Source organism: Myotis brandtii, unplaced genomic scaffold, assembly GCF_000412655.1.
Source record: "Myotis brandtii unplaced genomic scaffold, ASM41265v1 scaffold687, whole genome shotgun sequence".
Taxonomy (NCBI): Eukaryota; Metazoa; Chordata; class Mammalia; order Chiroptera; family Vespertilionidae; genus Myotis; species Myotis brandtii.
Genome location: NW_005370687.1, coordinates 35,094 through 48,110, shown reverse-complemented (window position 1 = coordinate 48,110; position 13,017 = coordinate 35,094). Strand labels below are relative to the sequence as shown.

Below are 13,017 nucleotides of genomic sequence, written 5' to 3'. Positions count from 1 at the left end.
CCCCCCCCCCCCAGTGCACAAATTTTTGTGCACCGGGCCTCTAGTCTATATAATAAAGAGCCAGGGTCATAACAATCACTGGGACTTTGACCAGACGGGAAGTCAGTGCTGGGTCACAACCCAGCACTGACTGTGGCCGCTGCAGGCACCCAGACTCAGCACTGACTGCCTAGGGGGCTGCGGATCAGGCCCAGAGAGAGGCCTGCAGAGAGAGAGGCAGGGTCTGATCTGTAGTCTCTGTGGCAGCTGTTGATCAGAACTTGCCTCTCTTTCTCTCCCGGCCTGGCCAGCAGCCCTGCCTCCATTTCTCTCCAGGCCTCCACCAGGGCTGCTGGTCAGCCCAGCTATTCTGATCAGGCCCCATTGATAGGCCCAGAGACGCTGACTGGCATAGAAACTGACCAATCAGAACAAAATCTGAGTGAATGTAAGGAGCCAAAAGCTGCCTAGGCGGTGGAGATTTTGATGCTGACTGGCATAGAAACTGACCAATCAGAACCAAATTGGCTGGCAGGGGAGGGCAGTTAGGGGTGATCAGGCAGGCAGGCAGAGGCAGTTAGGGGTGATCAGGCAGGCAGGCAGAGGCAGTTAGGGGTGATCAGGCATGATCAGGCAGGCAGGCAGAGGGGTTAGGGGAGATCAGGCAGGCAGGCAGGTGAATTGTTAGGAGCCAGTGGTCCCAGATTATGAGAGTGGTGTCTGACCGCCAGTTTAGGCCTGATCCCACCAGCGGTCGGATACCCCCCCCAAGGGGTCCTGATTGGAATGGGTGCAGACTGGGCTGAGGGAACCCCCCCTCCGTGCACGAATTTCGTGCACTGGGCCTCTAGTATTTAATATAAAGCAGAGAAAACACAGATATAACTATTATCTGTGTCTTGTAACCCAGATTTTAAAACTAATCTCATTTGTCCAAAGATTCACCTTAATTATTGAACCTGGCTCCTTAAAAGTTTTCTGAGCTAACAACTTCTTGTATGGGGGACTTAAAACAAAAAAGCTGAGCACATCTAAAGCATAGAAATTTGGTTTCTTTATTTCCTCTGACTTCGGGAAACATTAGATTTATGTAGACACTTAGCTGTCTCTACAAACCAATCAATACAGAACCCCTGGACTCTAAGCTATTAATACCTCCAGAAGTAGGAAGTTATTTCACACCCACAGTAAGAGATAAGGCCTCTCTGATTACGGATGATGTAGACACACAAACATAGAGTGACTCTGACTTTATTTTTACGACTCCAGCCACAGGTCAAAAGTCAGCACGGAGACAGAAAAACTCACCAGTCCAGGTCTCAAAAAGCGGCTCTCCCTCCCAGTGGGAACACAACTCCTAACTAATGGGCAGTCACACGTAGAAAAGCAAACACTGCCACCACCCACAGAAGATGAGCAAATCCGACTTTCTGTTGTCTTCCCCACCACTGCTGCCACCAAAATAAAAAACGCAAATTCCGCAAAAGAAAACTAGAGACACAGAGTCAGCGGACTTAAAGCTCTATCACACTCAGGACTCCCTCCACGCGCCCCAAGTGCCGGCTCACTTCCCCAGCAAAGCAGCTTCCTTGGTTCCGACAGCTGAGTCCATTGGGCATCTCCATGGAACCTCCAAAACTGTCCAAATGTAACTTCCAGGAAGGTACACTCATGCCCCTTAGGCAAAAACTAAGATGAATCATCAAAGGTTTATTTAACTCAATAATTGAGAGAGGTTATGAATGGTTGAAAGAGCATTTTAAAAACTAGGAAATTTAACAAGGAAATGTTAGAAATGCTGAGTTGGAGTTTTAAAAGCTGGTTAATGTCCAATAGGCCGTAAATCTTTGGGGTCATCTGTTCCATTGGACAGAAACGACTTACATCTCTCTCGGACAAAACCTACAAGTTAACCCGTGACTTTCTCTAGTCTGGGCCCTTTCAGCAGCTCCACGAGATGAATTCTGCGCCTTCCTCTAGAAGATGCTCGGGGGCTTTTGCCCCTGAGGAACATGCTGTCCACCCCGGGGACTTATTTTCAAGTTCCAGATTAATTTTTGGACTCCGATAAACACAATCTGGGGTGGATTCCCCACTGTCCTTGATCAGGGTCCTTAAGGGAGGAGACTCAGGACAGGCAAATGTTGACGTAGGAGGGAGGATAGGGAAGGTGTGGAGAAGTTCAAGGCTCTGCTGAGGCTGCCTCGGACAGGGTCCGGGTCCGGGAGCCGCAGGGCAGGCTCTGGCTCAGGCTCAGCAGGCGTGGGACGCCAAAACTGGGGAGAGGGAAGGTGGGGGCGGCTGATGACAGACGCCTCTATTTTTTGAGGGTGGCCCAGTGGGAACAGCACCCAATCTACCCCCTCCTTGCAGGTGGCCAAGTTCAGCTTCCTGGGCAGCGAGGAGGAGCCGGAGATGATCTTTGACTGGGTGGATGTGGAGCGGAAGGGACACCTCTCCCTGGAAGAGTTCAGCTCTGGGCTGAGTATGTCCGTCCCGGGAGGAGGCGCTGTGGGGGCTGGCCGTCCCGGGAGGAGGCGCTGTGGGGGCTGGCCGCACGGGCAGGCATCGCTGCAGTGAGCCCAGCACGGGGCCAGGCTGGGCTGACGGACAGGCAACAGTGAGACCTTAGCAACCAGGGGACCCTCACAGCACCCCCAAGGGAGCTCAGGGTGTGGAAGACAATCCTGGTGACTGTGGAGACGAGGACACTCAGCCTGGTGGGAAGGCAGGTGGTTTGAGCCTTAAGACTCTAGCCCAGGAGATGGGATCGCTTCCTCTCCCACCGGCCAGAGCCGTTCTTGGCCTGGGGGTCCCCTCAGCACCCCCCTTCTCTAGAGAGGCTGCCAGGTTTGCTTTCTGATGCCTCCCTGTCTTCTCCCCAACAAAAGGCTTCCCTTGAGCAAGAAGTTAAGCAACCAACCCCCCCCCCCCTTCTTGAGACCCCAGCCTTGTTTCCCTCTGAGGAAGTTCACAGCCCGGCTTTGGTGAAGGGAATTTAGGTCCCAGGGAGCAGCAAAGGGTGATATTTAGGGGGTGGGGCTTCCCAGGCCTTTAGTCCTCACTGAGCAGGGCTACCTCCACTCCGCTTCTCCAGACAGGCCCCAAAGGACCTAGAGAGACCAAGACCAGAGGGAACGATACTCCCCCTTCTGATACTCCCCCTTCTGCGGGGGTGAGACTAGAGAGACCAAGACCAGAGGGAACGATACTCCCCCTTCTCCGGGGGTGAGACTGGCCCAGGGAGTGGGAGGTGTGGTGTCCTTCGAGACCCTGCAGAGCCCAGCTGGCCTTACGTTAATGCAGAGCCATCTAGGGTTCTTGGTTTGCTGGTCTCCAAAAGTTTGGCGGGCAACAGAGAAGGAGGCCAGGAATCTGCATTTATAGGTTGGGGCTGCCCAGGAGGTGGGTGCTCTGGTTCTGGTGATTGGGAAGCCGGGAGTAGGGAGGGGGAATTGGGGTCTGGAATCAAGGATGGGGGCAGAGGGAACATTGTTGTCCATGCACCCCCAAGGTCCATCTTCCTATCAGTATCCAGTCCTGCCCAGCACCCCAGGGCTGCCCCTGCCTGTGCAACACAATTTACACCTGTTCCTGGGCCCACAGGGCAGCACCAGCCAGACTCTGCCAGCCTCTCGGCTCACTCAGTGCCACTCGCCTCCTCCGGTGTGCCAGTCTGTTTCCTACCGCAGGGCCTTTGCACGTGCTGTTCTCTCTGCCTGGAGTACGCTTCCCCAGGAAGGCACATGACTTGCTTCTTCTTGCTACTCTCATCTCGGTTCAAAGTCTTCAGGGCACACCTAACTACTCGCTCTAAAGTAGCCCCCAGTAGCAACGGAAATGGTCCTGTTTATTCCTTTAGCTCACTTAGCAAATTTACTTTTTAAAAAGTGTCCTTTTAGGCACTCACTACAATGTCAGTTCTACTAGGACAAGGATTTGGGCCATTTTTGTCCCCAGCACATAACTATTCTGTGCTCAATAAATATTCTGGGTGAAGGAAGAATGTGTTGGCCTCCATGGAGCCGCTGTGTGACTTCCAGCAGCTCTTTAGGCCTCTCTGGGCCTCGCATGTTCATGTGTAAAATGGGCACAGTGCTGCCGTCAGTAGCCTCCCTGGCTGACATGAGGAATGATGAACATGGCCCTGTAGAAATGTGACCAGAACGGATATAATTATTCCCCCAAGGGCTGGAGCAGGCCATTCTCGGCTGGGGGGGCTTAAGGGAGGAGACTCAGGACAGACAAAAGTTAGGGTTTTTCAAAATGCTGACACGAGCAAGGTGAGGGGCCAGGGGCTGAGCCCAACCCCACTCCCCTCTTTTCTGTCCCCCTCTGTCCACAGAGAGTATCTTTGGCTCCAGCCCGAGCAGCCAGAGGGTCCGCGGAAGGAGGCCACTGTCGTCCAAGCGCGGGTCCGCGGCCACCAGCTTCCCCGTGCTGGAGGAGGCGGACGCGGAGGAGAAGGAGGCGTTTCTCGCCTTCATGGAGCAGCTGGGGGGTGACCACTCACTTCCTGAGTAAGGCCAGCACAGTGTGTGTGTGTGTGTGGGGAGGGGGGCGGGGGCAGGACGGGCACTGCCAGTCCGCGTAGGCGAGGCCTCGCCTGGACACAGTGTGAAAGTGGGACCAGGTAGAGCTGGGTGCAAATTCTGGTTTGGCCACTTGTTAGCTGTGTGACGTGGGGCAAGTGGCGTAACCTCTGACCTGCTTTCCCTGGCTGCGGAGTGAGGCAGAGCTTTGGGGAGAAGATAAGCCCTGGCCCCGCCCCTGCCCTGTCCCGCCCTAGAATCTCTCCTCCGGAGGGTTACCGAGCTGGGGCAGCCTCCCACGGGTCCTCACATTCTGAGGGTGCCTTTCTTAACCCAAAAAGAGGGTCCCCACTTGAGCGGTGTGAGGACGGTGATGCCCTGGGTTGGGAGATTTCGAGACAGGGTGTTCCCTCCTAACTGGCTCTGGTTTGGGGCTCTTGGGGTTTACTCGCTCAAAGAAAGGGGGGCCCTGCCTAAAAATGCCCCTCCCACACCCCCATCTGCCACAGGGGGTCAGAGCCAGCGAGGGGGTCGCCTGCCCCCAGGGCTGTGGGAACGGCTCTCAGAGGGCAGGCCCGGGTTGTGGGGCAGGCAGGGTGGGACGCAGGGTACAGGCTGCAGGGCCAGGCGTGGTGGGAGCCGTTCACCTCCTTGGCAGCTTGGCCTGCTCTCAGCTCTCTGGCATCTGTGTTCACATACAGCAAGTGCCAACCATGTGCCAGGCCCAAGCGGGTGCTTTCACTGGGCGTGTCTCACTCTCTGGAGAACTTGCTGGGCAGGTATCAGCCTCCCTGTTTTACAAACAAGCCCAGAGAGGGCATGGTACTTGCCAAAGATCACACAGCTAGGGCGTGGGGAAGAGAGAAGGCAGCGGAGGCCCTGGGCCATCGGGCTCCCAGTCCCCCTCCCCACAATCAATCACCAAACCACAGAGAACCAGGGTACTGTGGGGTTCAAGAAGGGAGAGGGCAGCCCTAACCAGCTTGGCTCAGTGGCTACAGCGTCAACCCCCAGACTGAAGGGTCCCGGGTTCGATTCCGGTCAAGGGCACGTACCTCAGTGGCAGGCTTGATCCTAGCCCCAGGTTGGGGTGTGTGTGGGAGGCAACCCATCAATGTGTCTCTCTCACACTGATGTTTCTCTCGCTGTCTCTCCCTCTCCTTTTCCCTCCCTTCCACTCTGTCTAAAAATCAATGGAAAAATATCCCTGGGGGAGGATTCAAAAAAAGAAGGGCCTCTCCCTGGGCACACCTGGGAGAGACTCCTGGGGGGCATGGCATTTGGCTGCACCTACAGAGGTCAATAGGTTTTTGTAGCCCAGGTGCTCCAGTCTCTCGGAGTGTTGCCATTCACATGGAGAACGGGGCCCCCTCTGCTTCCTGGGCCCCCTCAGGTCTAATCTCTGGCTCCCCCCTCCCCAGGCAGGAGATCTGGCAGCTGTGGGGGAAGCTGAGGCAGGAGGAGCCCCAGCTGGCGGGCAACCTGGAGGGCTTCCTGGCGCAGATGACCAGCCGCCTGCAGGAGGCACGGGCTGACAAGGAGGCTCTGGAGCTGACCCTGAGGAAGTGAGTGGGTGGGGGTTCGCGCCCACTGGGTGTCTGCATGTAGTGGGAGCTCTGCATGTAGCGGCTGAATCTTAATGGGATTCCCTCGGCTGCAGAAGGATGGAGGCCAAGGCCACGCAGGGCCTGGAGGCTGGGATGGGCGGAGCGAAGCTGGAGGAAGGGCTGGCTTTGGGGGTGTGGGGAGGACAGAGTTTGGCCTTTGTCCAGAGTGGGATGCCAAGTGTGTGTTGGTGCAGGGCCACTGTGGCAGCCAACTCCAGGAGCGCCACTCATGTAGATGGCAATGCATGTGGCAGCCCTGGGGATGGCCCTCCCTTCCACTCTGGGAGGCAGGGGGGCTGAGCTATGGAGGCAGGGGGATGGTGACAGAGGGATGTGGGGACAGGGTGTGAAGTGGTGGGGACCATGTGACAGGGCCAGGGGACCAATATCTTGGCGATGGCTACAGGAGTCAGGTGATGGGATCCGCGTGACCAATGTCAGGGTTGCGTGGGTCAGGGGCTGCCATTGGGATAACCGTTTCCAGGGTAACGAGGGTCGGGGATCCCTGACCAAGCGAGCTGAGCAGTAGATGGACTCCAAACCAGGTCCGGGCTGCCTCTGGCGGCAGCAGGGCCCGGGGTCGCTGAAGCGCTGCCCGGCCCACCTCCCACCCCTTCCAGGCGGGACTCTGACCACCAACGCGAGGTCCAGCAGCTGTACGAGGAGATGGAGCAGCAGATCGGCCGGCAGAAGCAGCAGCTGCAGGCCAAGGTGGGCTCCCGGCAGCCTGCCCTCCCCTGCCCTGGACCCCTCTGCTGGCCCAGACGTGGGGCCGGTGCCCAGCCAGTGTGGGGTGGCAGGAGGTGGCTGGGTCCTCTCACACCCCTGACCAGGAGATGGGGTGAGGAGTGCCGAGCCCCGTCCCCTCTCTGGGGGTCTCGCTCTGTCCCCTGGGGCTGGTCCCCCTCGCTGGGCCTCGGTGTCCTTGTTGCCACAATCCAGGCCTGAGCCAGGGAAGTTGTCCTGAGACCCCTTCCGCTGGGACCCTGCGCCCCAGGCCCAGGGGGAGGTGAAGCCTGGCTGGGTTTTAGATGCTGCCGCCCAGGGCCTGAGGCCTCTCTCTCCTCAGAGTGACTCCCGGGACCTGGCCCTCAGCTCGCAGATGCAGGAGGTCCTGGAGGCCAAGGAGCGCGAGGTGCAGCAGCTGGCCGAGGGCCAGAGGGAGGTGAGTGCGGGCGGCCGGAGCCCGGTCCCTGAGGACTCAGACGCTGGCCCCCCGCCTGAGGATGCATGAGGGTGGCCCCTGGGAAAGGCGTGGTGGCCCTTTCTGAGGTGAGCCAGGTAGGGCAGCGGGAGCAGGGGGACAGGAGCCAGAAGGGGTGGGTGCAAATCCCTGTGGTTCCAGTGCAAACCTGAGGAAATACCTTGGCTTGCCCGGCTTTAGTTTCTCCGCCTGCGCAACGGGACTGGCCACATCTATTGCACCTCCCGGCTGGTGTGTAACACGAGGCGATAAGTGGAAAGCGCTTGGAGCAGGAAAGCGCAGGGCAAACCCCAGGCCTCGCTGCTGGGGAGGCTGGGCCGGAGGTGGTGTCCACTCTCGTCTCCGTGGGCAGCTGAGCGGCCTTGGCAGGTTTCTAACTTCCTCCCCGAGAAGGGGGGTTCAGAACTCTTGCCTTAGAAAACCCGGTGAGGTGCCCGGTGCTTTACCCATCATGGCTGTTCCTGTCTCTGAATCTGACCTGGCCCCGGGCAGAGGATCTGCTGCCCTGACACTGGGTCCGGTAGCTGATGGTCACTTCCTGGTCTCCTTGTGGCTGAGCCTTTGGCCTGAGACCCTGCCCCACGGTCTCGCGCTTCAACTTCTAAACCACCGACCGCAGTAACTCACATCTGGGCTGTCGGACACCAGCATCCCTTCGGCTGCTCTCCCAGCGCTGCCTTGGCTGGTGCCCCAGGTGCCCCCGAGGCACCAGGCCCCTCCTGCCGAGGGAGAAGGTCGGACTTCCACGTGGGGCCATAGTGTCCTGTCCCCCCTGAAGCTCTGTCCCAGGCCCTTCATCCCTTCACCCAACAGCTAGTTACGATGCACCTACTATGTGCCGGGCAGTCCCAGGTTCTGAGGAACATGACACACAGCCTCTGCCCACAGAGTTATTGTCTGGTCAGGGAGACGGAGGGTAAAACAAGCAAAGAAAACCTATAACATATCAGATAACAAAGTGCGGAGGAGAATAGAGTGAAGCCGGGCCGGGGACAGAGGGTTTTGATAGATGAAGACATTGGAGTAAAGACCTGAAGAAGGTGAGGGGCGGGCCATGCGATGAGCAGGGAAGAGCAGGCAGGAGGGAACCGTCAGTGCAAAGGCCCATGCGCTGCGAGTGTTCAAGGATCAGCAAGGAGACCTGTGGCTGGAACAGAGGGGAGAGTGGCAGTGGGAGAGGAGGTCAGAGAAGTAACGGGGTGGGGGGGGCTGTGCAGGGCCCTGGGCCATTGGAGGGCTTTGCCTCCCGCGGCGTGGGCAGCAGCTCTCCGTCTCCCAGTCGTGGGACTGGCTGCTGGACCAGGAGCTCCCTGCAGACAGATGGAGGGCGTGGCCCCACAGGCCGGCCTCCTGGCCATGGCAGTTTGTGTTTCTGCAGTTCCCTGTGCCCTCTCCACCCAGCAACTCAAACCTCCCTCCCGCTGGGAGGTCATGAAGTCAGTTAGGAAGGAGGGTCACCCCTCCAGTCCTGCTTTAAGCTGGGCCTTGGGGACCTGGACCTGTGCCCCACAATGGCCTGGGGGGCTGTCGGTTGTCCTGGAGGGCAGCTGGCTTCTGTCCCCTCACCCCCCCTCCTGTCCCTTCCTGCAGCTGGAGGCCGAGCTCCAGCGCCTCAGCAGCGCACACCGGGAGGCCGGCTCCGAGAAGCTGCAGCTTCGGGAGGCCCAGCGGGACCTGGCTGGGCGGCTGGAGCAGGTGCAGGAGCAGCTGCAGATGACCCAGGGGCACCTGAACTTCGCCAGGAGCCGCGTGTCCTGGCAGGTGGAGAAGGAGCCGAGGCAGGTGGCTGCCGCCCAGGCTGGGGTGGGGACCAGGAGCTTCCTGGAGGAGGGAGGGGCTGTGCTCCGGCTGTCAGCACAGCACACACGGCCCCTCATAGACCCCACGACACTGTCAGGCCCATTCCCCAGACAAGGAAACTGAAGGGCAGAGCGACAGTCATGTGCCCAAGGCCACACCTGGGATTTGGACACACACACTCACACACACACTCACACTCACTCACATACACACACTCACACGCGCACTCACACACACACACACTCACACACACTCACTCACACACACACTTACACTTACTCACATACACACTCACATGCACACTCACACTCACTCATACACATACTCATGCACTCACACACACTCATACACACTCACACACTCACACTCACACACACACTCACACTCACACACACACACACTAACACACGCACTCACACACTCATGCACACACATATGCACTCACGCACTCACACACACACTCAACACTCACACACACACTTATACACATTCACACACACCCACTCACGTACTCACACACTCACACACACACACACCTGAATACATTCACACACACTCATACACACACACTCACACACACATGCACATTCACACTCACTCACAGGTCTCGTGTGCAACTGAGGTGTCAGCTGTGTGAGGGCTGCAGGCGGGACTGGTGTGCGTCCGCCTGCCTCCCTGACCTGAGCTCCCACCCCTTTCCAGTGTCCCCAGAGCAGGTGAGGACGAGGCTCCCGACCCTCAGGCGGTCTCCTCTGAGGAGGCGCCCCTGCCGGGACTGTTCGAGGACAATGATGACTGGGACCGGCTCCTGAACAGCTTCAACAGCCCCTGGCACAGAACCCCACAGCTCCTGTGGAGCCCGCCCGCGACCCCCACATCCCCCTCAGCCCCCCAGACACCCCGAGTGGTCAGGCAGATCTCCATCTCAGAGCAGCACGATCTGCTATTTGGTCGGGAGCCATCTTCAGATTCCAATGGGGCCCCAAGGAGCCCCCCTGGGGTGACAACCAGGCCCGAGGAAGGGAGAGCAGTGGACCCAGGTGGGCAGGACCTCAGTGCAACGCGGCCCGTGGAGCGTCGCGGCGCGCACCCTCAGGAAGGGCCCGGGCCTGGCCCTGAGACCCACTTCTTTGGGGAGTCATTTCTCCCCGCGGCTCCAGCTGGGGAGTCAGGGGGCCTGGTGGCAGCTGCACTCGAAGTGCTTGTTCCTCTGGGGGCTGGCCCCCCTCCCCAGGGGACTTCTCCCCCGGCCCAGTCCCCAGCGGGGCCCAGCACACACTTCCAGACCTCAGACCCAGATGATAGGGACTCCTGGGCGGGGCCTGTCCCAGCCAAGCCACCCAGGCAGAGGGAGGCCCTCCACCAGGGCCCTCATACTGCGGGCTCCGCACCCCGACTGGAGCCCAGAGGAGCCCGAGTCCTCCCGGCAGGGCTGGCTGAGCTCTCAGAGGGTCTGGAGGGTGTGGCTGAGGCTCCCCTGGCTGAGCCCCCAGAGGGTCTGGAGGGTGTAGGTCAGGCTGAGGCTCCCCTGGCTGAGCCCTCAGAGGGTCTGGAGGGTGTGGCTGAGGCTCCCCTGGCTGAGCCCCCCGAGGGTCTGGAGGGTGTGGGTCAGGCTCTCCTGGCTGAGCCCCCAGAGGGTCTGGAGGGTGTAGGTCAGGCTGAGGCTCCCCTGGCTGAGCCCTCAGAGGGTCTGGAGGGTGTGGCTGAGGCTCCCCTGGCTGAGCCCCCCGAGGGTCTGGAGGGTGTGGGTCAGGCTCTCCTGGCTGAGCCCCCAGAGGGTCTGGAGGGTGTAGGTCAGGCTGAGGCTCCCCTGGCTGAGCCCTCAGAGGGTCTGGAGGGTGTGGCTGAGGCTCCCCTGGCTGAGCCCCCCGAGGGTCTGGAGGGTGTGGGTCAGGCTCTCCTGGCTGAGCCCCCAGAGGGTCTGGAGGGTGTAGGTCAGGCTGAGGCTCCCCTGGCTGAGCCCTCAGAGGGTCTGGAGGGTGTGGCTGAGGCTCCCCTGGCTGAGCCCCCCGAGGGTCTGGAGGGTGTGGGTCAGGCTCTCCTGGCTGAGCCCCCAGAGGGTCTGGAGGGTGTAGGTCAGGCTGAGGCTCCCCTGGCTGAGCCCTCAGAGGGTCTGGAGGGTGTGGCTGAGGCTCCCCTGGCTGAGCCCCCCGAGGGTCTGGAGGGTGTGGGTCAGGCTCTCCTGGCTGAGCCCCCAGAGGGTCTGGAGGGTGTAGGTCAGGCTGAGGCTCCCCTGGCTGAGCCCTCAGAGGGTCTGGAGGGTGTGGCTGAGGCTCCCCTGGCTGAGCCCCCCGAGGGTCTGGAGGGTGTGGGTCAGGCTCTCCTGGCTGAGCCCCCAGAGGGTCTGGAGGGTGTAGGTCAGGCTGAGGCTCCCCTGGCTGAGCCCTCAGAGGGTCTGGAGGGTGTGGCTGAGGCTCCCCTGGCTGAGCCCCCCGAGGGTCTGGAGGGTGTGGGTCAGGCTCTCCTGGCTGAGCCCCCAGAGGGTCTGGAGGGTGTAGGTCAGGCTGAGGCTCCCCTGGCTGAGCCCTCAGAGGGTCTGGAGGGTGTGGCTGAGGCTCCCCTGGCTGAGCCCCCCGAGGGTCTGGAGGGTGTGGGTCAGGCTCTCCTGGCTGAGCCCCCAGAGGGTCTGGAGGGTGTAGGTCAGGCTGAGGCTCCCCTGGCTGAGCCCTCAGAGGGTCTGGAGGGTGTGGCTGAGGCTCCCCTGGCTGAGCCCCCCGAGGGTCTGGAGGGTGTGGGTCAGGCTCTCCTGGCTGAGCCCCCAGAGGGTCTGGAGGGTGTAGGTCAGGCTGAGGCTCCCCTGGCTGAGCCCTCAGAGGGTCTGGAGGGTGTGGCTGAGGCTCCCCTGGCTGAGCCCCCCGAGGGTCTGGAGGGTGTGGGTCAGGCTCTCCTGGCTGAGCCCCCAGAGGGTCTGGAGGGTGTAGGTCAGGCTGAGGCTCCCCTGGCTGAGCCCTCAGAGGGTCTGGAGGGTGTGGCTGAGGCTCCCCTGGCTGAGCCCCCCGAGGGTCTGGAGGGTGTGGGTCAGGCTCTCCTGGCTGAGCCCCCAGAGGGTCTGGAGGGTGTAGGTCAGGCTGAGGCTCCCCTGGCTGAGCCCTCAGAGGGTCTGGAGGGTGTGGCTGAGGCTCCCCTGGCTGAGCCCCCAGAGGGTCTGGAGTGTGTGGCTCAGGCTCCCACGAAGGCAGTGGCGCAGCAGGGTGAGCTGGGCCCAGATGTGCTGGAGGGCCGTCCCGGGGGGCTAAGGGAAGCTCCTGGCCAGGTCCAGCTTAGTGGGCTGCCTGCCCTCCCACAGCAGAGTCTGGAGGAGGAACCCAGGGAGGAGGAGGGGAAACAGGGGGGCCAGGGCAGGCCAGGCCTCAGTTCAGAGCTGCCCTCTGAGGCTCGGGGCCTGAGGACCGGGCCCTCAGAACGCCCCCAGCGAAGTTCCCTGCCTGCCCCTCTCCCACCTGACACAGCGCAGGCTCAGGCTGAGGCAGAAGGCCCTGCTCCTGGAAGACCGTCCCCTCCAAGGGACTCTCCCCCTCGGGGGGCTCAGCCTGGGGGTGGGGCAGGGCCCCAGCCGCCCACGAACACCCTGCCCAGCATGGAGGCTGCGCTGGAAGCCCAACCCACGCTGCCACCCACAGCCGCTCAAGCGGAGGGAGAACAAGGCCCCCCACCACCCCGTGAGCCTCGGGCAGAGAACAGGCCTGAAGACCCAGGAACAGGCTCCGGGGAGGCTGGGCTGACCCCCTCCCCAGGGGGCCCCACGGGCAGCGAGCCTCCAGCCGACCCTGATTACATCTACCACATCATCTTCCTGGGAGACTCGAACGTGGGTAAAACATCCTTCTTGCACCTGCTGCACCAGGACACCTTCGCCTCTGGGCTGACAGCCACTGTGGGTAAGCGCCCATCCTGG

The 13,017-nt window shown here is 60.8% G+C and overlaps 1 protein-coding gene across 4 annotated transcripts in view; it reads left to right on the top strand.

Annotated features, from left to right (window-relative positions):
* Positions 1-13,017, top strand: part of RAB44 (RAB44, member RAS oncogene family) — a 30,218-nt gene that overhangs the window by 7,569 nt on the left and 9,632 nt on the right. For 2 of the 4 annotated variants that reach the window (XM_014529632.1, XM_014529635.1), the window contains exons 2-8: positions 2,353-2,464; positions 4,325-4,499; positions 5,933-6,076; positions 6,739-6,829; positions 7,188-7,283; positions 8,913-9,100; positions 9,825-13,000. In XM_014529632.1, the coding sequence (XP_014385118.1) occupies positions 2,353-2,464; positions 4,325-4,499; positions 5,933-6,076; positions 6,739-6,829; positions 7,188-7,283; positions 8,913-9,100; positions 9,825-13,000 (3,982 nt within the window). The remainder of the gene's footprint in view (positions 1-2,352; positions 2,465-4,324; positions 4,500-5,932; positions 6,077-6,738; positions 6,830-7,187; positions 7,284-8,912; positions 9,101-9,824; positions 13,001-13,017) is intronic. The other 2 variants (XM_014529634.1, XM_014529633.1) reach the window with 2 other exon arrangements.